Genomic DNA, 26892 nt, shown 5'->3' with positions numbered 1-26892 from the left:
AACAGAATGCTGGACAAGGTGGCTCATGCCTGTAATCCCCTTTGGGAGCCTGAGGTGGGAGGATGGCTTAAGGCCAGCAGTTTGAGACCAGCCTGAGCAACATAGTGGGACCATATCTCTAATAATAATAATAATAATAATAATAATAATAATGGGGGCTGGGAGTGGTGGCTCATGCCTGTAATCCCAGCACTTTGGGAGGCCAAGATGGGTGGATCACGAGGTCAGCAGTTCGAGACCAGCCTGACCAACATGGTGAAACCCCATCTCTACTAAAAATACAAAAAATTAGCTGGGTATGGTGGCGGGCGCCTATAATCCTAGCGACTTGGGAGGCTGAGGCAGGAGACTCGCTTGAAACCGGAAGGTGGAGGTTGCAGTGAGCCGAGATTGCGCCACTGCACTCTAGCCTGGGCATTAAGAGCAAACCTCCATCTCAAAAATAATAATAATAATAATAATCAGCAATAATGGAGCACCAGGAGCAGGCAGTATCCCAGCCCAGCTTATGGAATGGGGTCCCTAGTACTGAGTTTGGGGGACTGGTGATGCCAATCACCAACTGCTGTCTTGGAGAAGGGCAGCCCTGGAGCTGGCACCCACAACAACAAACAGGCTTGAGGCAGTGAAGTTCCATAAAAATGGATTTATTGCCAAACTTTAAGAAAGGCGCTTCATAAGCAGAAGACACAGAATGCCACCCTCTTCAAGGAGGCAAGCACGGAATGCCACCTTCCTCAAGGAGGCAAGCTAGGCAGGCCCTGCATGTTCTCACTCCTCTCCCGGAAGACAGCTTCCTGCCTAGGGCCCAGGCTGCTAAGGGATGGAAATTAATAGCATTTGGTCACTTGAGGTGGCCTCAGGGAGAGTGGCTGGGCCTAAACTTGTGACCTACATGCAGGGTCTCTGCACCCACAGACTCTGCCTTCAGTCCAGCTGCTGCAGTTAGCTACTTGACAGAGGAGGGAACTGAGGCTCCAATTCCTGGCAGTAGTTGGCTTGGTTAAAGCCCCAGCCAGCCATGGTTGCTGGTGGGGGAAGGGAAGATGGCAGGGGATCACATGATTGGGCACCTCATGTCCTTCTTGCTCTTGTCCTGGAGCAGATGGAGGGAAAGGCAGACTGTGGCATGGGGGCCCAGTTTGTGCAAGGAGGCCGATGGGGGCTCCCAAGCCAGCGCACTGCTGCTCACCTCTGCTCCTGCCCCATGCAGCCATAGAGGACATCTGCCCCTCCTGATCCTTGATTACTACCTCAAAAACAAAGTGACAGTACAATAACGAAGGCATTGACCTGTGCAGCAAGCCTCAGCGGGCTTGGGGAAGGGGGCAGAAAGGCCAGGGCATGTTGCTGTGACCCTCCCTTTCTCTCTTTCAGTAAACAAAAGTGCACATTCAGAAATCTGGGCAGGTCCTATCAGAAGCTGCTCCCACCCCACAGGCCCCAGGGAGAGTGGCTGGACCTCGGGAGCCAGGGCATCTGCACCTACAGGCTCTGCCCTCGGTCCAGCTGCTGCAGCACGATGGAGACTGGATGTGCCCCTCAAGTCAGGGACAACGTGGAGGACAGGCTGGGAGAGGACCAGGGTGCAGGGATGGCCCAGGAAAGGAAAAGAAGAAAATGGCTCTTCTCCTAGAAAGTTACAGGAGAGCAGCCCATCTGGGGCTTGAAGGCGGGGAAGTGGCTTCAGATTCCAACATACCCCTATCAGCATTTGAAGAAATGACTGGGATACTGGACCTGTTTCGGCTGAGAAGGACCTACAGAGACCCAGATAAATCCCCATCTGAGGAGGCACAGAAGTTGGTGGGGATTCTCTTCTGAAGGCTGACATGATCATTACAAGTAAGGTTTTCTAATGTGGACATCGGGGCCACTGTGGGATTCACCCCTTCAGAAATATACAAGGCTGGACACTATCTAGGGGCAGAGACTAGACTAGAGGACCCTTTAAGTTTCTCTTCTACTCTTGAATCCTCCAGACCTAAGCCCTCCAATCACAGCTCACCTGAGAGGAAGGGGCTGCAGAAAATGTCCTTGTTTTGCAAAAAAGGAAACAGGGCCAAAGAGAGAGAGGTCACACAGCTAATGTCCTCCTCACAAAGAGGCCTTTCCAGCTCCAGCTGGGTCCTACGTTCCCCGCAACTGAGGGATGAACCTAGAGCCTGGACCCAAGGCCTCTGCAGCTACTCAGAATAGGTGGGAGGGGGCTAGCTTTGAGGCTGCCTTAGCCATGAGGCTCTATGCCTGGAAATAGTTGGAGATGGGAGCTGCAGGGGGCTCAGCTGTGCTCTATTCAGAAGTCAGGAATGTAAACTACTGGTGATGGGTAACAGAGATGATGTCATTCCCAGAAACCCCAAGTGCCGCCCCCAAAGCCCTGGGGCAGTTTGGAACGCCCACACAAACACATAGGTCCCAGCGCGTGTGCTCCCAGCCCCAGCCCAGCGGCCAGGCCAGATAGCCAGGTGGTAGCCCTGGATGGCACCTGGCACCACTGGCCAGAGCAGAGTAGGAAGGACACCAGGAGTCTCTTCGGGTCATGGCCAAACCCTGACATGCCCGATGGCCCTCCTGCAGCCATTGCTGTAGAAGCAGAAGCACATTTCTCAGCAGGGTTGGGCCTTGATGGACTTGATGGATGGCCAGGAGGGATGGTGCCTCTGGCCCAGCAGGCCCTAGGGTGCACTTCTCCTGTAGAGGGTCACCAGCTCCTTCCGCTTCTCCCTTAGCCCAGGTGCTTCCTGGTTCCGCTCTCCCGAATCTCTCATTTCCTGCAGGACCTGGGTGGCCTGCCTCAGCTGCTCCACAGCCTGGCTGAGCAATGTTTCGGCGCTAACAGGGACTGGCTCACTGCCCAGCACCTTGTTTAACAGTTTCTCTGTCTGTTCCGAGGCCACCTTCACCTCCAGCTGGGCCCGATATAGCCGTTCCCTGGGCTGCAAAGGACGCCGCGGGCCTTCCGCAAGCAAGTCCCCAAGGGAGGAACAGCGGGGATGGAACTGAGGTTGCAGGTCCCAGGGGGGCAGTGCTGTGGATGTTGTTGCATCCTTTGGGGGAGTTCCTGGGGTGCCCTCAGCCTGGAAGGGCTTGGCAGGTTCAGGACTGTCATCCATGCCATTCACTGAGACCTGCGCTGTGCCTGGAGCAGGTGGCCCAGAAGCCTGCATCTCACCCATGCAGGCTTTCAGTTTCTCCGATAAGATCTTGGGTGGGGGTGTAGGGGGCTTCCCACCCTCCCTGGGGGCAGCCTCAGAAGTCTCTGAACAGGGTGCCTGGGACGGTTCTGCACTCTCTGCAGCAGGGGGCTCCTGGGAGCTGGGGTTCTCCCAGCTCACCTTCAGTTTGTCAGGCAGGACGCTGTTGGGAGGCTGCTCAGAGCCACTGTCCTCCTCTGCTGGGGTCTCTGAGTCCTCTTGGCTCTCAGGGGAGACCTCAGAGCTTGCTGAGACAGGGGTTGGGGCTCTCTCCCCTACAGGGGTATCCACCCTGTCACCAGGGCTGGTGGTCTCAGGTGCTAGGAAAGGCTTGGTAGGAGGCATGAGGGGCCGGGGTGTCTCCCGAGGTTGGGCTTCACTGACATCATTGCTGGGGGCAAACACCTGTGGCCCACTGTCCGGAACATCAAGATCCAGGCGCAGAAGCCCGTCAGAAGCTGCGCTGGCCACCTGGTGGGGGGATGGTATACGGGTGTCATCTTGGCTGATGAGCCATTGGGTCAGGTGTGCCCACTGACATGAGATCTTACCCTCTCCTATCCAGGTTGTCCAGGCCCCCAGCCCCCCAGCCTCCCTCTGTCCTGGCTTCTGTGGCTACTTGATTAGAAGCAAAAGTGATTTCTTGATGAATCTTCCTCTCCTTTCCCTCACCACCAAGAATTCCCTGTTTTGGAATCACAGGCCAGGAAAGTCACAGCCAGGGTCCTCTTGGAGCCCCAGGCTGGTTTCTGGGATACTGGACCTAGACTGGACTATACTAGCCTGGGTGTCAGGGGACAGAGTTCCAGCCCTGTATCTAACCCCTACCTAGCTGTATGGCCTTCAGAGGTTCCCTTCTCTGCAACCTACCTATCCATCATCATACCCAGGGTCCCCACAACCAGTTGGTCAGTCAGAGACAGGACCAGGACTCAAACATCTTCCAGTTCGTCTTAAGCTCACTGACTTCTGCTTGTTCTTCCTGGAGACCTCTGTTCCGTCTGCCAGCTTCTCTCCAGACTTTGCCTGTCCAGCTGCTCGGCAGCCTGTGCCCACTCTCCTCGTGTCATCAGATGGGGTCCCAGACCACAGCTAACCGCCAGAGAACAGCTGCACCAGAAAGCAGCTACCCACCGCCACCAGGCACCCAGGACCAATAGGGATATACAGCTAGCCCCACAGTCATGAGACCCTCCCAGAGAGCCTCAGAGGTCCCAGCAGGGCTGGGAGGCCTTTCCCAAGGTCCCTCAGACGGTGGCGGTCCTGGCTGGGATCCTCACTCTCCCCTGCCACCTTATTTTTCTTAAGAGATGGGGTCAGTTGGGCGCAATGGCTCGCGCCTGTAATCCCAGCAGTTTGGGAGGCTGAGGCGGGCTGATCACCTGAGGTCGGGAGTTTGAGACCAGTCTGACAAACATGGAGAAACCCTGTCTCTACTAAAAATACAAAATTAGCCGGGCATGGTGGCACCTGTAATCCCAGCTACTTGGGAGGCTGAGGCAGGAGAATTGCTTGAACCCGGGAGGCAGAGGTTGCGGTGAGCCAAGATCATGCCATTGCACTCCAGCCTGGGCAACAAGAGCGAAACTCTGTCTCAGAAAAAAAAAAAAAAAAAAAAAAAAAAAAAAAAGGGGGTCTCGCTCTGTCACCCAAGCTGGAGTGCAGTAGCATGATCACAGCTCACTGCAGCCTCAGCCTCCAGAGTAGCTGGGACCACAGGCATGTGCCACCATGCCCAGCTAATTTTTTGTTAGTAGAGATGGGGTCTCCCTTTGTTGCTGTCACTCCCTTTTACACATACACAGGATCTGGCTGACACATGATATCAGGCACTGAGGACCACCAGAAAGTCACCTCACCACACACACACACATACATACATTCATACACACACACACACACATACACACACACACACATACCCACACACACACACACACACACACACACACATACCCACACATACACACACACATACATACACATACATACACACACACATACACACACACACACACACATACACACAGCTGCCTCCCTGAACTCTTCTGTGCAGAGGGCCCCTCCCTCCAAGGCTAGCCCTCCCCACACCCGTCCCCGGCCCCCCTCAGGCATTCCTTTTCTCTGTGGCCACCTCAGTGCTCCCTCTGCAGGATCCTATCCCTTAGCTGACAGACAGGCACAGGCTGCTGCAACTCAAAAACAAACCTCTCATGACCTTGGGTCCCTCCCTCTGGCAAACCCAGCCCTGCACCCCAGGACAGCCTTAAATTGACTCCTTTTAGAAAATATGCTGCAAGGCTGGGCGCAGGGGCTCACGCCTGTAATCCCAGCACTTTGGGAGGCCGAGGCAGGCAGAACACGAGGTCAGGAGTTCAAGACCAGCCTGGCCAAGATGGTGAAACCTCATCTCTACTAAAAATACAAAACTCAGCTGGGGGTGGTGGAGGGCGCCTGTAATCCCAGCTACTCGGGAGGCTGAGGCAGAGAAATTCTTGAACCCGGAAGGTGGAGGTTGCAGTGAGCTGAGATTGCGCCACTGCACTCCAGCCTGAGCGACAGAGCGAGACTCAATCTCAAAAAAAAAAGAAAAAGAAAATATGTTGTAAATGGCACCGCCTTTCTTGTCCTTGGTCCTGCCCTTGTGACTTGTGGCTGCCAACCTAGCTGATGCCCACCAGGTCTTGTGCCCATCTCTCTCCAGATGTGCCACTTGTCTCTGGCTTCCTCTTTCTTGGCTCCCTGCTGGCTGACCTCCCTCCAATCCCTAAATGTAGCAATTGCTGAGGTTCTTTCCTGGCCTCCAAAATCCTCCCCTGCAGCATTAGCTCCACTGGTCTAAAAGAGGCTCCTCCCTTCCCCCCTCCCCCTTGCCCAAACCCTCTCCAAATTCCCTGTGCCCAGGGCCTCCATACTCCCAGTATCCAGGCTTGGGGAACCTCAGACAACCTTCCCGTGGTCCAATCCCTGGATTCAATCACAAGGCCAGGTGGCTCTTGCTTCCTAATGTCCTCCCATCAACCCCTCCCTCTTCATCCCCTCCAGGGGCCTGGAAAGTCGCCTCTCCCATCTACTTCCTGGCCCCTGCCTCTCTCTCTCAACCCAACCCATCCTACCCAGAGCCTCAAACTGACCTCTGGAACGCACCCTCCCTTCCTGTCCCCAGCTTCTTCATCCAAGGCCTCCACAATTTCCTCCCTATAACCCCCTTCTCAGACCAATCTCCCAGGCAAATGGAGCTGCTCTGCGTACCTCAAACCCTCCCGCTGTGCCTCAGCTCACAGCACTCCCTCCACAGAGAATCCCCTGACTCCAAGTCCACCAAGTGAACCCCTCCCATCCTTCAAGGGTCAGCTAAAATGCCAGTGGCTCCTTGTGGTCTCTCCTGCCCTGACCTCCTAGAGCCTTCCTCCACACAAAAATCAGACACAGCTCTGCTTGGAGCAGTCTGTGGAACAGGCCTATTTTTCAGCTGGAAGCTGAGCTCTGAGGGGCAGGGACTGGCTTCAAGGGCTTCAGTTTCCCTCTGGCACCAACTCTGGCTAAGGACAGATTCAACATTTGTGTGTGAATTGAACAAATGGAAAAGGCCACAAGCTCAGGGACGTCCACACCCTGAGCACATATAACACAGGTGCCCCATCACTTCCTGTCTATTCAGGAAGCCCCAGCTCCAGGTGTCCTCAGGAAAAATGTGGCCCCAAGCCTGGCTGCCTCCCAGAGGAGCTGAGGTCCTAGGCTCAACTAATCCCCCGATCCACACTGGGCAAGGCCCTACCTCCTTCAGGTGGACTCTCGTTGGCGGCCGGCGCCGCTGGCCCCCTCGCACCCGGTCCCGCGTCACATGCTCCAGGGCACAGCTCTTGTCCACCTTTACCTGGAGGGAGGGGGAACCAGATCAGCCCCTGCCAAAGCCTTGGGGAGTGCGGGAAGTACCCAGGCTGGACCTGGCTTAGAGGCAGGGTCAGTGCCCCACCGCTGTCTCTCTGGGCATCTCCCTACCCTGGCCTCTGCCTCTCTGACTCTGCAATGCCCCTGGGGTCTCTTGCAAAGTCTGAGGCTCTCCCTCTCTGCAGCTGCCGTTTTCCTCAGTCTTCCTGCCCAAATATGAGCCATCGGTCCTTGCCCCTGAGTATATCACAAATATATAAGCAGCCCTGAGGGCTTTGGGGCTTAGGTAGGAGAGAAGGTAGAAAGCAGCCCGTGCTCCCCTGGTACCTGGTTTCTGGAAAAGGTCTGCCCTGGCCTCTGCCACTCTCCCAGGACCCCTGGGGAGAGCCCAGGAGAGAGCAGGGCCTCTGCCCCTTGAGCCTGGAAGCCTGGAGGGCAGCATCTTCTCTCTGAGGGTAACAGAAGGGGTCAGGATTGGCTGGGAAACCCCAGAGTAAGAGTCACATGGGAGGTCCAGACTCAGAACCCTGGAGCAGCCTGGCCCTATGATGGGGAGGGGGGCTCAGGCCCACATGTGACTCCAATTGTCTCTGTCCCTCCGTGGAGGAGCGGACTGTGGGTTGAGGCCCAGCCCATGGCTCCTATGGCCTCCGCCAATATCTATGATATGTCCCATCATCTCTCTCCCATGGAATGGGGACAGTTTTCTCCCAGGTAGTGAAGGGCTGAGCATGACATGTAACACAGGATACGACATAGGAGTTACGGGCTGGGAGTCGGGGGACCTGGGTATTAAGAGGGGACTTGCTTGGAAAGATATGCTCCTTAACATAATCCAAGGCATCACTGTAGGGGGCCCCTAGGTCCATTTTAGCCCAAATAACCAAAGATTCACGATGTCAAAGACAAATCTCCCTAGGAGATCCTGGCCCCATGGGATGCTCTGCCTGCCCCAAGCCAGATTGTGGCTACTGCTGCCACAGTCCCCAGTACAGCACAGGGGGCAGAGGTCTGCAGGGCTGAATGGTCATTGCAGACAGAGAGGGAGGCCCAGAGCTGAGAGCCAGCCTGCCCTGGACCTCATGAGCAAACTGAAAAGGGAGCTTTCGGGTCACTCTGCAGCGCTGTCTGGCCTGGGCCCACCTGCTGCTTCCAGCTGAGGCCAGGCTTAAAAAGGATGCATGCTGCCACCAGTCCAGTTCCAGCCCACCACTTATCTGCTTTCCAGTTTAAGACAAGTTACTTAATTTCCTTAAGCCTCCATTTCATCTGTAAAACAAGGACAGCACTACCTACTATGAGGGGCTGTAGTGAGGACTACAGAAGGTAACAACAATGCCCTATAGCAGTGACATAATCAAGGGGTGGTCTGGGGTGAGGAGGGGCAGGGTCCTCTCCTAGATCACACACAGTGGGAAAGGAGACACAGAGCTATCCACAGACTGCATCGCACCTCATCGAAAGCCTTGTTTTTGCCTCGGTTAATCCCTTCATTGAGGGCTTTGATCCAGGATTCCTTCTCCTCCCCGGTGGGTGCCTGGAATTTGATGTCGCTGACCTGCGGGCAAGATGGATGGAGTAGATGGCAGATGTTTAACAAAGCTCACATTTGGCATGTTAAGGAGGCTTCCTAACCTAGATCCCAAAGTCAAACCAAAATGACCCCACAGTAAGTATGACACTGGGACTTTGGGCAAGGAAAGGGAAAGATCTCACAGAGAAGCCCTCCCTACTGCCCACCAGCATGCAGCTGGGTCTGATTTCGAATCAGCCTGGCCTTGTGGAAACAGCCAGGATCTGGTCCAGCTCCATGGGACTCCCCCAGGCCAGCTGCCTGGGCTCCGGGCTTCCGTTTACTCTGTAAAGTAGGAATAGCCCCATTCTACATTCAAACCCACCCCACACCACCCCTGAGTCCTTTCCCAATTCAGGTAGGAGCTCTGAGCTCCTGTTAGAATCAGAGAGTGGCTCAGAGAACCCTGACCCTGCCAGGCCCAATGGCCAGACAGGAAGTGAGAGGAAGGAGTGAGGCCATGGAAACTGAGGGGCTGCCCCATGCAGTGGATATGGCAGTAGGGCCTCTGAGTGAGAGAGTCCACCACTTACAGGTGTCTGACCTCAGGCCTCAGTTTCTTCACCTATGAAAGAGAATACCACCAGAACCTGCCTCATGGAGCCATGGAGATCATTTTTTTTTTTTTTTTTTTTTTTTTTTTTTTGAGACGGAGTCTCGCTCTGTCACCCAGGCTGGAGTGCGGTGGCCGGATCTCAGCTCACTGCAAGCTCCGCCTCCCGGGTTCACGCCATTCTCCTGCCTCAGCCTCCCGAGTAGCTGGGACTACAGGCACCCGCCACCTCGCCCGGCTAGTTTTTTGTATTTTTTAGTAGAGACGGGGTTTCACTGTGTTAGCCAGGATGGTCTCGATCTCCTGACCTCGTGATCCGCCCGTCTCGGCCTCCCAAAGTGCTGGGATTACAGGCGTGAGCCACCGCGCCCGGCCGGAGATCATTTTTTAAATGATGTATCCAATTTGTACACCCATGCTCATAGCATTGTTCGCAACAGCCAAAAGGTGGAAGCAACCTCAGTGTCCACTGACAGATGAATGGATAAGCAAAATGTGGTCCATATGTACAATGGATTATCAGCCAGCCTTAAAAAGGAAGAAAAATCTGACACATGCTACAACAGGGATGAACCTTGAAAACATTGTGCTAAGTGAAATAAGCTGGACACAAGAAGACAAAAACTGCCCGATTCCACCTATATGAGGTACCTAAAGTTATCAAAATCATAGAGACAGAAAAGAGAGTGGTGGTTGCCAGGGGCTGGGGAGAAGGGCAATGGGGCATTATTATTTAATGAGCATAGAGTTTTAGTTTTACGCGGTGGAGAGTTATGTGATAGATGGTGGTGATGGTTGTACAACATCATGAATGTATTTAATGCCACTGAATTGTGCAATTTCAAACTGGTAAAGATGGTATATTTTTTTTGACCACAGATTTTTTTTTTAATTGGGGGAAAAAAGATATATCTAAAGTACTAAATCTGGAGCTGGGCAGTGAATACTCAGTAATAGGAATTAGCACCATTGCCTTCCCTCTGGACAAAACAGTTGCAGTTTCCTCATCTATAAGATGGGATAACACTGCCTACTACCAAGCAATGCTGAGGAAATTAAACATAGTAGGTACTCAGTAAATAGTTCTTGAATGAATGAGCCAACAAATTAATGAACTGGCCCAAGTTTCCTTCCCTCACCGTTTTTGGACCACTGCCTACTCTCTGACCGCAAGATGCCCTAGTCCTTTGTTGGCAGTCGCCAGCTTGCCCATCCTCCGCCCTGGTGTTAGATAGTACCTCCCCTCCCTCCACTCTCCAGTTATGTAACACGGAGGTAGGCCTGGCCCCCTCAGCATCCTCATTATATAATTTCCTCCTGGCTGTCACTGCCTCTTCCTCATACAGGGCCCTGGGTCCCACCCCCACCACGCCAGGCACAGCCAAATGCTCATTTGCATGACCAGGGTAAATTCTATCCTGGAAGCAGATCTTCAGTTAAGTCAGAAACCCCAGGGCACCTTGGCAACTGCCTCAGCTCAGCCATCAGGGCTGCTGGGGGCTCAGGGAGGGACCACACTGCATCCGGGGTCGCAAAGGCTACCCAACTCTGTGATGGGACCTGCTAGAAAGGAAGTCTGGGGCCAGCCCTTCTACCCAGCTGCTGCTCCTATTCACAGGCTGTGACCCCTGCATGGTGCAGGATTTAGCATCCAGGGAGCTTGAGAAATCTACAATTGAACTCAGGAGCCAACGGAACAAGAGGAGGCCAGAGAAGAGCAGGCCTAGAAGTCCGATTACCAAGTTCTACTTGCTTCACTACTCTGGACCTCAAGGGGACAAGAACAGAACCACTGGACCCAGCCCAAACTGCAGCTCCTTCCCCACTGGCCCAGCCCACCTGAAGCAGACTGCCTCAGCTCTCTTCAGCTCCCTTGTGAGAAGCAGAAATGGCCTCAGGGAAGACCTATTGTGCAAGCCAAAAGGTTCCCACAGGAGAAGGAAGGCAAGGTTAAACAGGACCCAGCTCTACCCTCCTAAGGAACCCTGTATCTGGCTGAACAAGCCAGACATTCCACAAGGATGACCAGAATAGAGACAATTAGAATACCAAGAAGTTACCAGCCTGGGCAACATAGCGAGACCCCATCTCTACCAAAAATATGAAAATTAGCCGGGCATGATGGTATGTGCCTGTAGTCCCAGCTACTCAGAAGCTGAGGTGGGAGGATCACCGGAGCCTACGAGGCAGAGGTTGCAGCAAGCTGAGAAAAGGCCACTACACTCCAGCCTGGGTGACGAGTGAGATCCTGTCTCAGAAAATAAGAATATCAAGAAGCTGCGCCTCTCCCCCAGAGTCATCCTGAAGGGCCACAGGCTGTACAGGTCCCTGCCCTGAGAACTTCCAAGAAGCCCCAGGACACAGGCACTTCTAGGAGCTTAGATGCTAACAGGACTGGCCACAGACTAGGCCCACAAGGCCTGGGAAAAGAGGAAGGACAAAATGGCAGAGAGGAAAAAAGTGGGAGGGGAAGAGAGGAGGCAGGAAAGAGGAAAGGGCCAAGCTGGCTGAGACCAGCAGGGCAGCAAGGCCCAGCAGTGGCCACCCTGCTTCCTGGCAGCGTCTGCCTGTGACCTCATGGGCCGGGGTGTGGGGCTGGAGAAGCAGGGGGAGAGGGGCATGTAAGACATTGGAGTCTTTGTTTATTTGATTAGAGGGGAAAAAAGGCGGCCTCAGGACCAGACAGCCAGGGTCATGTGACCTCCTGGCCGGCTGGAGGCCTCACTGAGGATGGGGAACACCCAGGCCGCTGAGAAAGGAGGGTGAAAGGATGTGGGAATGCGGTGCCCTGGGCCAGGTCCACCAACTGACCTCTGGAGAGCCCCAATCTGTGTGAGCTCCTGGGGTGGGGAGGGTCAGGGGCCCTTGAGCTGGAACCAGGATGCACTGTTTCATCCACAGCACCCACAGCTTGCTCCACAGCCCCATCTCCCAGGTGATTGTCCTGTTCTCAGAGCCAGCCTAAATTCTTACAGGGTTGGGGGCTGGGAAGGAGGGTGTTGGCTGAAGCAGCTGAGAACACAGCTGCACAAACAGGCTTCTCTGAAGGTGATGTCCCACCCTGAGCTGAGCCCAGCCCACCTAGTCTACTACCAGCTGATTCTCGGAGCTGGGGAAAAGAGATGGCCCACAGAACAGCACAGGCAGAGGCCAGAGAGGCTAGCTCTCCCTCCACCCCCTCCACATAGCCCACATCCACATAGCACACTGCATTTAAAAAGACACACACGCTGGGCCGGGCGCGGTGGCTCAAGCCAGACAGCACTTTGGGACACACGGCGGATCACGAGGTCAGGAGATCGAGACCACAGTGAAACCCCGTCTCTACTCAAAAAAAACTGTCCCATTTAAAAAAGGTACAAAAAAAAAAAAAAAAAAAAAAAAAAAAAAAAAAAAAAGGTACACGCACAAGGGCCAGACACACCGGTGGCAGATCTTCACACAGAACATAGTTTGCATCTCATCTCTCTCAAACACACATCTACATGTACAGCACCCACTCAGGAAGGAAGTGGGTCTCCAGGACAGGGTAGGGGCGCCAGGGCTTGAAAAGATTAAAATGTGACTCCTTTTGTCCTCAAAGAGCCCTAAGCAGCAGATGGTCAAGTGAAATCTGGGCCCAGTCCCATAAGCCCTCAGAACACTATAATTACACCAGCCCCTACCCTTGGACACACTTCCAGCTCCCAGTATCACAGCTCCACAGCCCCCTCCACTGCTATCTTGGTTGCTTCTGTGCCCCCACCCCCTGCAGAGTAGGACAAAGGGTCAATGAGTAAAGCATCTTGGTATTCAGGGTCTGCAGAGGACTGGGCTCCCATTCCCTAAAGCTGGGGGAGAATGGCCTCCAGCAGGCCCAGACCAGACTTGCTCCCCAACCCCCAACCTCTGTGACTCAGCCCTATTCTGCAAGGCTCCACATGACATGCAGAGGACAAGGCAAGGAATGGCCCAGCCGCAGATGGGTGCAAGCTGGCGAGAGGTGCTGTGCACGCCAGCCTCAAATCTGAACTCGCTCCTGACATCTGGTGGGTGTCAACACCCACCAGACTCCCTGCCAGAGAAATGTGGTGCAAACAGCAAACTTCATCTGCACACACAGCATGTCCCAAGGAAAGACTCTCTCAAACCAGGGACCTTTCCCAGCTACAGCCACAAAAGGAAAGTGCAAGGGGAGGAAAGCTGGAGGGCTGCAGGCCTCCCAGTCCTGAGTCCAGGATGGGCCCACCCAGAAAGGCCTGGGATGAAGGGAGGCCGCACCCTCCCGCTCTGCCCCAGGCTACATCAAGCTGTTGAGGCCTGGCAGGGTGGAGGCCTCATCCACAGCTCTCCTGCCTCAGCCCTGGGCCTCCCCCAGGGTCTGGGGTAAAGCCAAGTACCCCACCTCCCAAACGCTACTTTCCAACTACAGCCTGGGATGGAGGGCCTGGGCCTGCAAGGGGAAGACGAGAGCAGAGCTCTTTCAACAGAGCCCTAAGTGCATCTCTTATCAACTAGGGGCTTGGAAAACTCCGAGACAAAATGAGTAAAGGTCTGACCTATGGTGGCTGCTAGGGCTGAGCCTCAGCCACATACAACAGAAAACAGGCTTTTTAAAGGGGCCAGGCCTGCTAAACCTGCTTAGGCCTCCCAAGGCGACTCTGGCCTAGAGGGAAATGGGGCAGCAGCAGGCTTCTTCCTACCTTGTTCCCTGGGGATCGCAGCAGGATAAAGCGGTGTTTCCGCTTCAGGAGGGCACGAAGGTCCTGGCACTTCTCATAGCTGCCCAGCTCCACGGTCTCCACACACTTCTGATCATCCTGGGGAGGGAGACAGAAGGGACATGAGCTGGTGACAGTCAGACCCACCACCACCCTCAACCACTCATGCCCCAGACCCTGATCCCACTCAGTGAGGACATCACTTGGTCAGAGCGAGGACCTCAGGCTGCCAGTCAGTCACCAAGATGTGGTGTCCAGACCCTGGCAAGTGCATGCTGGCTGGAGGGATGCCCATGAGGCTCCCCATCCAGATGGGAGACGGGCACATAGCCCAGAGGCGGGTATGTGCCTAAGGCCAGAGGAGGAAACAGGGGAAGCTAGAGAGGCTAAGAAAAGGCTGTCTGGGGTCCAGCCATGCCCAGAGGCCAAGCAGAGATCTGTGGAAGAGACAGCCAGAGGAAGAATGCAGAATGCCACAAAATGGCAGGCAGGGAGTGGGATGGGGACGAGGGACAACAAAGACTTTCCAGGAAGAGCCAGAGGGAAGTGTGAACAAGGCACATTTGGGGCTACATGCCCTGCCTTCAGCACAGCCATCCTGAATTGTGTTCCTCACTCAGCATCATCCCCTGCTGAGCCTTGGCTTGGGAGAGCAGCACCTCGTCCAAGGCTGCAGGCTACATACAAGCAAGAGGCAAGGGCTCCTTCAAGCGCATCCCATCCCCACCCCACCACTTGGAGGCCTCATCATTAGAAGGGCCAGTGGCCAGGACACTGTCCAGCCTGTTCCCGGCCATCTCTGGACACTAGCCAGGCTGTCTTCCTGCCCACCACCCCTGATATTTGAGTGTGTTCTCTACAGGCTCCACCCATCAGGTGCCTGTCCAGCAAGCTGCCTGGAAAAAGCTCTCCCTCAATGGTGGTCAACTGGTCCTCTTCCAGGGAAGAACCAACTGGAACAATTTCCTGGGTGTGGCACTCTCATCCAGGAGAGTCTAGGGAAGCAGAAGCAGATCCTTTGGCGGGGGAGGGTACGCCACCCTGGGACTGGCCAAAAAGTTAAGGAAACTCTTGCTGATGTTTAACAGAAGGAACCTGACACTCATGAGCACTTCTGCATCCCTGAGTCTCTGAACCTCACGATAACCCTGAAAGCCTACAGCCCTGTATCTGCCTCATTTTAGAGAAGGAAAGAATGAGGCCTGGAGGTGAAGGGATTTGCCCTAGGCACACAGACCCAAATACAAGGGGCAGGGCCCCAACTCAAACCACAGCCTCTGACTCCCAGGCCAGGGCCCTTTCCAGCACAGCACACTCCTGCCAATCACAGGCAGTAGAGGTTGCTCTGCACGAGGGGTCCTCCAAGGGTGGGACCTGGGCCAGTAGCATCAGCACCACCTGAGAGCTTGTTAGAAATGCAAACTCCTGGCCAGGCGCAGTGGCTCACACCTGTAATCCCAGCACTTTGGGAGGCCGAGGCAGGAGGATCACGAGGTCAGGAGATCGAGACCATCCTGGCCAACATGGTGAAACTATGTCTCTACTAAAAAAAAAATACAAAAAAAAATTAGCCAGGTGTGGTGGCGGGCGCCTGTAGTCCCAGCTACTCGGGAGGCTGAGGCAGGAGAATGGCGTGAACCCGGGAGGTGGAGCTTGCAGTGAGCCGAGATTGTGCCACTGCACTCCAGCCTGGGCGACAGAGCAAGACTCTGTCTCAAAAAACAAAAGGAAATGCAAACTCCCAGGCCTCATCCCCACTCAATCATAAACCTAGGGGAGTGGGCCTGGCAATCTGTGTTCTAACTAGCCTTCAGGGATTTTGATGGATGCAAATTTTTTTTGTTTGTTTGTTTTTTGCTTTTTTGAAACAGTCTCGCTCTGTCGCTCAGGCTGCAGTGCAGTGGCATGATATCGGCTCACCGCAACCTCTGCCTCCTGGGTTCAAGCGATTCTCTGGCCTCAGCCCCCCAAGTAGCTGGGATTACAGGTGCCCACCCCCACACCCGGCTAATTTTTATAGAGATAGGGTTTCACCATGTTGGCCAGGCTGGTCTCGAACTCTTGACCTCAAGTGACCCACCTGCCTCAGCATCCCAAAGAGTTGGGATTACAAGCTTGAGCCACCACCCCTGGCCTGGATGCGAACAGTTAAGAACCACTGCTACTAGCCTGGCCAACATAATGAAACCCTGTCTCTACTAAAAATACAAAAATTAGCTGGGCATGGTGGTGTGCGCCTGTGGTCCCAGCTACTCAAGAGGCTGAGGCAGGAGAATCGCTTGAACCCAGGATGCTGAGGCTGCAGTGAGCCAAGATAGCACCACTGCACTCCAGCTTGGGTGACAGAGTGCAACTCCGTCTCAAAGAAAAAGAACCACTGCTTTACATCGGAGGTTCTCAGTCTTGGTGGCACCTGGGAGCTTTTAAAAACCCCAATGCCCAGGCGACATCCCAGACCAATTATACCAGGATCTCTTGGGGGGCAAGGCCCAGACCTCAGGATTTTTTAAAGCAGATGACTGTACATCTAATGTGGATAACCACTAATCGACTCTCTCGTCAGCTCCTCGGAGAAAGGGGAAGAGATGGCCAAGGTGGCCTTATCTCTCCCAACCTGGTTCAATCAAGTATCTTTTCTTTTTTGCTTCCATCTATACATCCCTTTCCAATCTCTAGCCTCCAATACCTTCCAGATTCCTCAACTAAACACATGGACCAGAAAAATCCTCCTGCTCTGAGAAGCTCCCCTGCCCCCAATCATGAACCCCTGAACTTGAGTGCTCTCCATCCCATCACTTACTGCTGGGGGATGCAAACATCTACAAAGCACCTGCAAGGTGTAGACACCCTACGAGGTGCTAGGAGCAGAGTCCTGCCATGGGAAGACACAGTCCTGACTCCCCGCTTGGCCATCTTTCTCTACCCCATTCTCTATCTATCTGCACATCCTTCTGTTCCCCCAACTGCACCCTACAAGAAGCAGCCCCCAAGCAGAACATATTAAGGACCAGTTTTCTGAGTGCCTGGTTCAGATTGAGAACTCAGGAAGTCTCCTCCTCCCCAGGAATCTGGAGCAGGGAAACTGCCCAGGGAAGAATCCTTGCTTGAGAGAGAGAAGCTTACTTGCCCTGTGTCCACAGGCCTCCACTAACTGGATCACCACTGGCCCGAATACACCCTCCTTTGCCTGGGAACAAAAAGTCCATCCACCTCCACCACTGAGCTCCCAAAAACTGCCTGTCCTGGGTCTCCTCTCCACCCCACCCAAGACGCTGAATCATCCCAGCTCTTCTGCAGCTCAGAAAAACGGATAAACCAGCAGGCAATGGGTGAGGGAAGCATCTTTGGAATGTCAGCCTCTCTGACAGCAAAGAAACAGCCAAGAGCCATTCGCGTTCGTTCGTTCGCCTAGTTCCTTACATCAGAAAGAGGAATTGAGCTAATAAGCATTTCTCAATTCCTACTCCCAGGCCAAGCTCCCCCACCCCCGAGTGCTAAGTTCTTGAAATTGCATTTACATTTTTAATAGCAATCTTTTTCAAAAAAGGAAAAAAAGCGTGATTTAGATTTTTCATGTTTGGGAGATGTGAAATCCTTCCTGCTTCCCAGCTGTGGCCAGATGTGGAGAGGCAGTTTAGGACAAGTGACAGTACCTGACAGGCTGACAGCTGAAAGCCTGTCACTTAACTCTCATGGCAGCTGGCACTGGAAGAAGCTGTGACAACCCCCTTTATTGGTAAAAATATCCCCCTGCTGCCTCATTCCCAACTGTGGCACATCCTATTTTGGTGGGAGCAGCAGTAGAGAACATCTGGGGGTGCTGTCTACGCACCCTCATTCCCTTGCCCTCTTCACACCTCTTCTCTGACACCCTAACTCCATGAGCCAGCAACTCAGGCAGGTCAGACAAGGTGCTTCTCCAGGTTGCCTAACCTTTCTTGTCCTGGGACAATTGTGAATTTGCCAAGATAGCCTGAGGCAGGCTGGGAGAGGCCAATGAGGAAGAGGCAGGCTCCCCCTTCTTCTGCCCCCAGGCCAATTCCTCCCCAGGTATTTCATCTGTCAAAGGCATATTGTGCTACCCTGTTTTCAGTGGATGGGCTCTCCGATAGCCTCAACCACAGCACACAAACAGCATCTACAAGGAAAAACCACTTTTCTTCCTCAAGTCTTCACCTACATCTTAATTGACTCTTATTTAACACGCAAGCTTAGCATCCTTGGTTGTCCAAATCCCAAGCCTGCTGAAATCAGAAGGGGAACAAGCATCTGAAGTGGGAAGAAGTGAGGGCTATTAGAGGCACAAGGACAGCAGAATTTGAAACCAGCAACTTGATGTTAAAGGAGAAAGAAAAGCTGAGAAGTACAGCCTCCTGCCAGTTCAAAACAGAGAGGCAATGTGCCTCTCTACCCCTATGCATCTAGAGAACCCACTCTGCAGGTGGGTCTGACAGGTGATGACACTGAGCCTCCAGGGAAAGATTTTATTTAGGCCAGCATCTTCTCTTGAAGAAAGCAGAGAACATTTAACATATTTTAGAGATTTTCTTGCAAAAATAAGTTCTGGGGTTTACTCGCTGGTGTCTCTTGGTAGAAAGCATGCTGGATTTGCTTCTAGACCTAACTCCTCCATTCACTGGGAGATGCTGAACAGTCATCTTGTCACCCTGAGCCTCAGTATCCTCTTCTGTAAAATATAATATGATGACCACTCTCATGGGACTATTGAGATTTGTCACAGGGAGATATGTAAGAACGTATCTCCAAACAAGTACAAGTGCTACTTATTATTTCTTTTTTGTTTTTTTGAGATGGAGTTTTGCTCTTGTTGCCCAGGCTGGAGTGCAATGGCATGATCTCAGCTCACTGCAACCTCCACCTCCCAGGTTCAAGTGATTCTCCTGCCCCAGCCTCCCGAGTAGCTGGCATTACGGACATGTGCCACCACACCCAGCTAATTTTGTATTTTTAGTAGAGATGGGGTTTCTCCATGTTGGTCAGGCTGGTCTCGAACTCACGACCTCAGGTGATCTGCCTGCCTCGGCCTCCCAAAGTGCTGAGATTATAGGTGTAAGCCACCACGCCCAGCCTGCTAATTATTATTTCTACTACTACTGCTGAATGGAGCAGGCTTCAGTTTTCTACAACATTCACTCATGCGGAACCTTGATCAGGGACAGGAAAAGACTTGCACACTAGATGCACATACAGTTCAAAGAACTCTCGGCCGGGCCCGGTGGCTCATGCCTGTAATCCCAGCATTTTGGGAGGCAGAGGCAGGCGGATCACCTGAGGTCAGGAGCTCCAGACCAGCCTGGCCAACAGGGTGAAACCCTGTCTCTACTAAAAATACAAAATTAGCCGGGTGTGGTGGCTGACGCATTGATCCCAGCTACTTGGGAGGCTGAGGCAGGAGAATTGCTTGAACCTGGGAGGCAGCAGCAGCAGTGAGCTGAGAAAGTGCCATTGCACTCCAGCCTGGGCAACAAGAGCGAAACTCCATCTCAAAAAAAAAATAATAATAAAAAATAAGAGGGCCAGGCGTGGTGGCTCACACCTGTAATCCCAACGCTTTGGGAGGCTGAGGTGGGTGGATCACGAGGTCAGGAGATTGAGATCCTCCTGGCCAACACGGTGAAACCCCATCTCTACTAAAATACAAAAAATTAGCTGAGCATGGTGGTGGGTGCCTATAATCCCAGTTACTCCGGAGGCTGAGGCAGGAGACTTGCTTGAACCAGGACCCAGGAGACGGAGGTTGCAGTGAGCCGAGATCGCGCCACTACACTCTAGCCTGGGCTACAGAGCGAGACCCTGTCTCGAAAAAAAAAAAATAGCTGGGCATGGTGGCGTGCATGCCTGTAGTCCCAGCTACTCGGGAGGCTGAGACAGGGGAATCACTTGAACCAGGAGGCAGAGGTTGCGGTGAACCGAGATCCCGCCACTGCACTCCAGCCTGGTGACAGAGCAAGACTCCATCTCCGAAAAAAAAAAAAAAAGAAGTCTCATCTTATCTAGAAACCCTAGAATTGCCCCCAGATGTATTGTCCCCATATACAGAGACCCAGAGAGGATTAGGTACTTGCCCAAGGTTGCACAGCATGGCAAAAGTGGAGCAGGTCTCCTGGCCCCAAACCCAGGGTCCTCTTACTAACTTGATTGCCCTCACTTTGCCCCTGTCCCAGAACCCTCAACCTCAGGGCCAAGCAGGTCCTCACCTCATTCTCATAGACCAGCAGCTGGGCCTGGCAGAGGAGCAGATATCGGTCTTTCCAGAAACCCAGGAGGCCCCCACTGCTCTTCTTGATCCAGCCAGCCTTGTCCACCGTCTGTGCTCCTCGAGGCTTCTCACCCGCTTCCTTCACACCCTGTAACACAGCACCAGGACATACCATGAGGGCTGCTACCATGGGGTCACAGGTCACAGGTTCACAGGTCGCACAAGGGATGTATCCCTATGCTAAGTACCTAATGACATCATCCTATGTGAGCTTTCCCGCAACCCCCAAGGCAGATATTCCTAACCCAGGATCAGAGCTAATAACAGCAATAATAGCAGCAGCCACTTTACTCTGAGCCACTGTATAACATTTGATACACATAGTGTCATTTAACTCTTACAACTCCCCTCCAAGATGGTAGCCTCATTATCCACACGTTATAGCAAACTAAAGCTCAGAACGGAGAGACGACTCAACAGAGGTGCAAACCACGGCTAGAGGACAGAGCCAGAATTCTAAGCAGGTCTCTCTGACCCCATGTTTTTCCCACTCCACCATTCTGCCTTCATATGTTCATTCAGTCAACATAGGTACTGAGTGCTTACAACATCATAGGAGAATAAAAGTAAGGCAGTCTCTGTCCTCAGAGCTCACAGTGCGGGAAAATAGGAGTTGAACAAATAAATACCCAGGCATACCCATTAACCTGTGTGAAATGCTATACCGGAAATACACAAGGGGCAGTGAGAGGACAGTGGGGGGACCCAGTTCAGGTTGGGGTGGCCCAGGAAGGCCACCCAGAACAAAGATTGGAAGGACAGGCAGGCTGAGTGGAAATCTGCCTCTCTACCGCTATGCTTCTAGAGAACCCACTCTGCAGTCCCTCCCGCTTCCCACCCAAAGCAGGAGGCTCCTCTCCCCTCCTGCCCACTCCAGGCAAGGACCTTAGGGTGGCCACCACATCTAGTGAGGGTTCCAAGTACTCTGTCTTTGACCACAGGCTGGCACAGGAGTTAAATTCAAGCCCTTCTCCTGGACTTGGGTAGACACTCTGGAGCCTTGGAGCCAGTGACATCTTGTGCCTCACCAATTGCCTGCTTGGGTGGCTGGGTGCCAGGTACATGCCTACCAGATGAGGTTGGGGTCAGATCCACTTCTAGGTCCCCAGCACCCAGCCCTGTTCTTTTACACATAATGGGTGCTCAAGAGGTACCTGTGAAATGAAAATAAAAATACACCCCCTTTGCTAACCACTTTGCTTCACCGATAGGTATCCAGAGTCTTGAGTGTGAAGCGGGGGGTGAAGGAGAGGGGATCAAGAATGTGTCAGAATCTAGAGCCTGCTAGAAGGAAATTAGCACTGACTAATTTTGACTACATTATCATTTACATAAAATTCAAAAAAGGGGCCCCAGTTAAAAGAGGTGTGCCTCTCCCCAGGGATATCCTGTGGCCACAGCTGCCTTTGGAAGAACAAGCCCAAACAGATGTAAGCGTGGTGCACTGTCAGGAGCTGGGCAGACCTGGCTTCCCTGGTCTCTGTCATGGCAGGGGAGCCCCAGCCTTGTTCTCACTGTGGGCCCCCGCCCCCTTTTGAATTGCACATTCTAGTAGTGGGGAATCTGGGCTTAGAAGCTGCAGTCATGCAGACTGAGGCAAACCACTTAGCCTCTCTGAGCCTCAGTTTCTTCATCCGTGAAATGCAGCTACTAACAGCAGAAGTTGTAAGGAATCCAACTCCATGAGGGCAGGATTTTTGTTTTGTTCACTCCTGTACCCTCATTACCTAGACAGTGACTGGCACATAGTAAGTGCTCAATAAACGTCTGTTGCTGAATAAAGGCAAAGCATATAGAGCAGTTCCCAGGATGCCCTAAACCTAGTAAATGGCAGCTGTCGTTATTGTTACCATTGTCACTGCCATACCCTCTGGCACTCAGGGACCCTCTCCCTCGGCCCAGTTCCCAAGTCAGGACAAGCCCTTTCTGGTCTATAGCTGCTGGCCTCAGATCTCCAGGAGCTCCAGGAATGTGGGGTCCCCCCTTGGGGTCTCCCTAACTTGTAGATGGCAAGAGAAATGGGGAAGTGAGGTGGTCCAAATGGTCTTCCCGGGGCCAGGTATGGTGGCTCATGCTTGTAATCCCAGCACTTTGGGTCGAGATGGGCAGATCATTTGAGGTCAGGAGTTTGAGATCAGCCTGACTGAAACCCCATCCCTACTAAAAATACAAAAAATAGCCGGGTGGTGATGGCGCACGCCTGTAATCCCAGCTACTCAGGAGGCTGAGGCAGGAGAATCGCTTGAGCCAGGAAGACACAGGTTGTCGTGAGCCGAGATTGCACCACTGGACTCCTGTATGGGTAACAGGATGAGACCCTGTCTCAAAAAAAAAAAAAAAAAAAAAAAAAAAAAAAGGTCTTCCCGGATATAAGACCAAGGAAGCAGGACGCTGGCTTCCACCCTGTCCAGGAGAAGAAGGATTTCAGCACCCTTTGACAAGAAGAAGGCTCTCCCATTCTATCATGCACTCGACTCCCATTCCCCACATCACCACTGACACCCCCAGGACCCTAACACCTTCAGCAAGCCCTACAGGCTGTCACAGGCCCAGGGCTAGAAGGGAAGAACAGGGAAATGGGAAACCCCACCCCCACATTTCACACTGACAACCCTCTGACTGCAACAGCAACAGCAAGCACAGCACCACCAGCCCCTCCCAGGCCTTCCACATGATGGGCAGACTCTTGGTTTCTCTTAAACAAGGCAGTGAGGTCTGTGGAGTGTGAAGCTGTTGCCCAGTCACCCATCTCTGAGCTCCAAGCCTCTTGCTTTCAGGGGACCCACCCACCACCCTATGGGATCTCACACCCCTTTCTAAACTCTCTCCACTCATGACCTCTCCTGAAAACTTTCTACCCTCTGGAAGCTCCCTAGGGCCACAGCTGGAACCTGTGCCTAGATCACTGTCACTTCTGGGCTGGTGTAGCCCAGAGAATACCGTGACAGGATTACCTACAGAAGCAAGTCCAGGTCCTTAAAGGATGAATGGGACCAGGGCAGGACTAGGTGAAACAGCACTTTGGGATGGAGGAGGGGACAACTGACGGGCTGCAGATGGTATGACCCACAGCCCAGCTACAGAAACAGCCACCCAGGGGAGGCCTGGCTGGAGGCCAGAGTCCTACTTGCCTCCACCCAGCCCCCTTCCCTGCCCCTCAGAACCCCTCCCTCCAGGGGGCCTGGCTATGCCCCAGTAAGTTTTAATAAGGGGCCCCTCCCCTTGGCAGGGTTCACAGGGGAGGTTTTGTCCTGCTCAGCCCAGTTTCTCGGCCTCCTCTCCTCACTGAGCAGCTGACCACTGTTCTTCCTGTTTTGCCCTCTCCCCTCCCATCCCTCCTCACCCAGGCCCTTTCCTGCCCACCGTGAGCAGCTCCTAGGCACCCCTAGGCACCAGCCTGCCTCCTTTGGATCACTCATTAAAAAAAAAAAAAAAAACAAAGCCAGGTCACCTCAACTCTGTACACAGAAGGGGACAGATGGAACCATAACACCGGTTATGAGAGACAGAGACTAGAAGAAACCTGATTGGCACCTCACATCCCAGGAAGTTTATGACAACCTTTGCTCTTTGACTAAACCCAGCGATGTTCTGACCCAACTCTACTAAGAATCCACCGTGTCACAGTCCCTTGCCGGGGCATTCAGAGAGAGGAAGCACAGGCTCTGCCCCAGGGCAACTTCCAGTCTGAGGTGGGTAACAGAGACCCCGCATAAGATAAGTCCCCTGTCTGGTGGGGAGTGGGTAATCTCCTGCTTGAGAGGCTCCAGCCTATTGGCAGAGACATAGCACTTACCCAGAGGGACGTTCCTAGCTCTCTGATGAGGTAAGGGTTTGGGGTTCATTTGGGAGACCCCTGCAGAAGGTAGGGTTTGGGGAGGGCTCTGAGGAGGGGAACAGACACACGCCTTGGTCCAGAGAAGGCCAGGCACGAAAGGTTATCAAAGCCCCTGCCCTCTCAACCCCTTTTCTATAGAAAGAGAAAGTACAGCCCAGAAAGGGCAAGAGATTACTCCGTGGGACAGAAACAGTACTGGGACAGGACACTGCCCTGCTTGTCTCTAGATGGTGAGTGCAAGTGGACAGCCTAGAAGCCATGGAAAGGCATGACTGCTGGCAGAGGACAGAGCCCCAGAGCAGAGAAGAGAAAGCCTAGGTCCATGATTTCTACCCTTACTCCAATGGCAGCAATAATACCCCCACTGATACTCGCAGTTTTCCCAGCTTTTGCATATACATCATCACATTGCTCAATCACCCACCCTTTTCCTTTTACAAATGAGGAACCGAGGCCAGGAGCATACAGGTGGGCAGATGTCCAGTGCCCAGACCAGCACCTCCGCCCCAAGCCTCAGCCTGACAAGAGCTACCAGCCCATTGCATAGAGGAGGTCACTGAGACTGAGGGACCTTAGCCCAGGGTGGCTGGGCACAGGGAGGAAGCTGAAAGCTAGCAGGAGGGCTGAAAGTAGCCATGTGAAAGTGAGATGATGAAGATGGCCTGGGATCATGGGGCAGAGCATGTGGCTATGACCTAAGAGGTGTTTTAGAGAAACAAAGATGGGCACTAAGGCCTAGTGCAACAAGCGGAAACTACTGGGAGAAGTGGGAGGAAAGCAGAGTTAGGGATGCCAAAGGGGAGTAGGGATAGGAAGCCCCTGCTATGGGGGTGAGGCTTGCAGGGGCTTGGGTAAAGCGGACAAGACCTTAGACGGCCCAGATATTTAGGTAGCTTTGAGCATCTGGGAGTCAGAAAGTGGCAATATAGGCTGGACGCAATGGCTCATGCCTGTAACCCCAGCACTTTGGGAGGCCAAGGCAGGTGTATCACCTGAGGTCAGAAGTTCGAGACCAGCCTGACCAACATGGAGAAACCTCGTGTCAACTAAAAATACAAAATTAGCCAGGCGTGGTGGTGCATGCCTGTAATCCCAGCTACTCAGGAGGCTGAGGCAGGAGAATCACTTGAACCACGGAGGTGGAGGTTGCAGTGAGCCAATATCTCGCCACTGCACTCCAGCCTGGGCAACAAGAGCGAAACTCCATCTCAAAAAAAAAAAAAAGATAAAAAAAGAAAAGAAAGTGGCAATGTGAGAGATTCAGGACCAAGGGGAGTACAGAGCTGAGCTGGGCCCAGGAGGTGTCCGGAGAACTTCCCTTAATTAGGGGCCAGAGCAGATCAGGAGATGGAGTAATCCTGACCCACATCCTCTGGGAGCAGGGGAGGGGCCCTGGCCAGAGAGCCCAGTCCTTGCAACAGGGGCCTGGGGAGGGCAGATGGCAGCCCCACCCAACAGCACGAAAGAAACCGCAGCAAATCACAGAGGCCTGACTTTGCCCCCTACCTTCACCTACTGAGAGAAGGGGCCACTGTCAGGCCAGGAGTAGGAGGAGGACAGGCACTGTATTTTGTAGAAGAGGAAATGAAGGCCGAGAGGGGAAGTGACTTATCTACCACCCCACAGAAAGGCAGGGCCTGGCCTAGAGGGAGCCCTGATGGAGGACCACTAGCTGCTCCTATCCATGGCCCCGGCAAAGTGGGAAGTGGGCACTGAAGGGACACCGGCAGCCTGGTCCACTCTGTGCTTCCCAGCTGGCCAGGGTTCCCCCAAGGCAGAGAGCTTCATCTTTCCTTCCCATCCAAGGAGGCAAAGATATGCCCCTTCCCTTGGGCTGGGAGGGCCTGAAGCTGGGACCCCCTCAGGGGATAAGAAACAAATTCACCTTCCTCTAGACCCAACAGGCCCCTCCTTTTAACTTAATCATTCCACGGGCACATATTAAGTGCTTGCTGCGTGCTGGACCCTCGGATAATGGGGCTGCTGGGAGAAATGAGTTTGCAAGTAAAGGGCAGAGGCAGGGGCAAGACCCGATGCCAGGCCAAGAGTGTTCTGAGTGGTTAGAAGGAGGATCCAGGGATACAGCTGGTCCAGCCCTCGGGTGGGGAAGGCAGGGACCAAGATCAGACCCTAAGTGGGCCTGACTCCCGATTCCTTCCCTACAGCTGCTCAGATGGATGTGGGGCGGGAAGACAGTGGGGGAAAAGGAGATACAGATTTATACAAGGGAGAAAAAAGCAACTTCTCCAGTCCTCCTGTCACCAAGGCATGGTCACATCCTTGAGACAGGAATCCCCCAACACATACACACACACACACACACACACACACACACACACACACACACACACAGAGTCAGGATCCGACCTGGCCAGTACAGGGAGTCAACGGTAATCGGGGTTCGAGCCCAGTCACCCAGGCCACTTTCAGCAAGTCATCAAACTCGCTGGAGTCTCAGTCTCCTGGTCAATCCAATGGGAACAGTAACAACCAAGACGCCCCACAACTGGTAAGAAAGTCAAAGAGAATGAAGGAGGACGCAGACTGCGAAGTCCCCGATATGGATCCCGCTCCCCGCCCCTGTCCCATTTGCCCAGGCCCTTTCTGAGGTGAGATTGGCGGGAGTGGGGCGGGCAGGAACGAGGGCCTGAGCCCAGGACCGCTAATCCCCGTGAGGGGCTCGAGGACCCCAGCCCAAGGCCCTGCCGGGCCCCGCCCTCACCTCCTCCTCCATGGCGAGTCCGCCGAGATCCCACCGCTCAGCCGCTCGCTCCCGGCGCCGCGCGGACTCTGCCACCGCGTCCACGCCCGGCCGGGAAGCGACTCTGCGTTCTGTCCCGCCGGCAGCCGGGGGCCCAAG

General features: G+C 53.6%; 1 protein-coding gene across 1 annotated transcript; it reads right to left on the bottom strand.

Annotated features, from left to right (window-relative positions):
* Positions 1-1208: 1208 nt before the first annotated feature.
* Positions 1209-26892, bottom strand: PLEKHO2 (pleckstrin homology domain containing O2). The gene is made up of 6 exons (XM_050795987.1): positions 26755-26892; positions 20133-20282; positions 13897-14013; positions 8542-8646; positions 6976-7074; positions 1209-3668 (listed from the first exon to the last, which is right to left on the bottom strand). Exons 1-6 carry the CDS (start codon positions 26764-26766, stop codon positions 2679-2681), a joined length of 1473 nt encoding a protein of 490 aa, XP_050651944.1. The 5' UTR covers positions 26767-26892; the 3' UTR covers positions 1209-2678.

Source organism: Macaca thibetana, chromosome 7 (assembly GCF_024542745.1).
Source record: "Macaca thibetana thibetana isolate TM-01 chromosome 7, ASM2454274v1, whole genome shotgun sequence".
Lineage (NCBI taxonomy): Eukaryota > Metazoa > Chordata > Mammalia > Primates > Cercopithecidae > Macaca > Macaca thibetana.
The sequence above is the reverse complement of the archived record's forward strand: the minus strand, read 5'-3'. Positions and strand labels throughout refer to the sequence as shown.

Bases quoted from the DNA above. Each gene is read 5' to 3' on its own strand.
- PLEKHO2 (XM_050795987.1), bottom strand. The intron at 7,075-8,541 runs GTGCGATGCAGT...CCCTCCCTCCAG, and splicing joins AAAACAAGGCTTTCGATGAG to GTAAAGGTGGACAAGAGCTG. The intron at 3,669-6,975 runs GTAGGGCCTTGC...TCCCCCCACCAG, and splicing joins CGAGAGTCCACCTGAAGGAG to GTGGCCAGCGCAGCTTCTGA.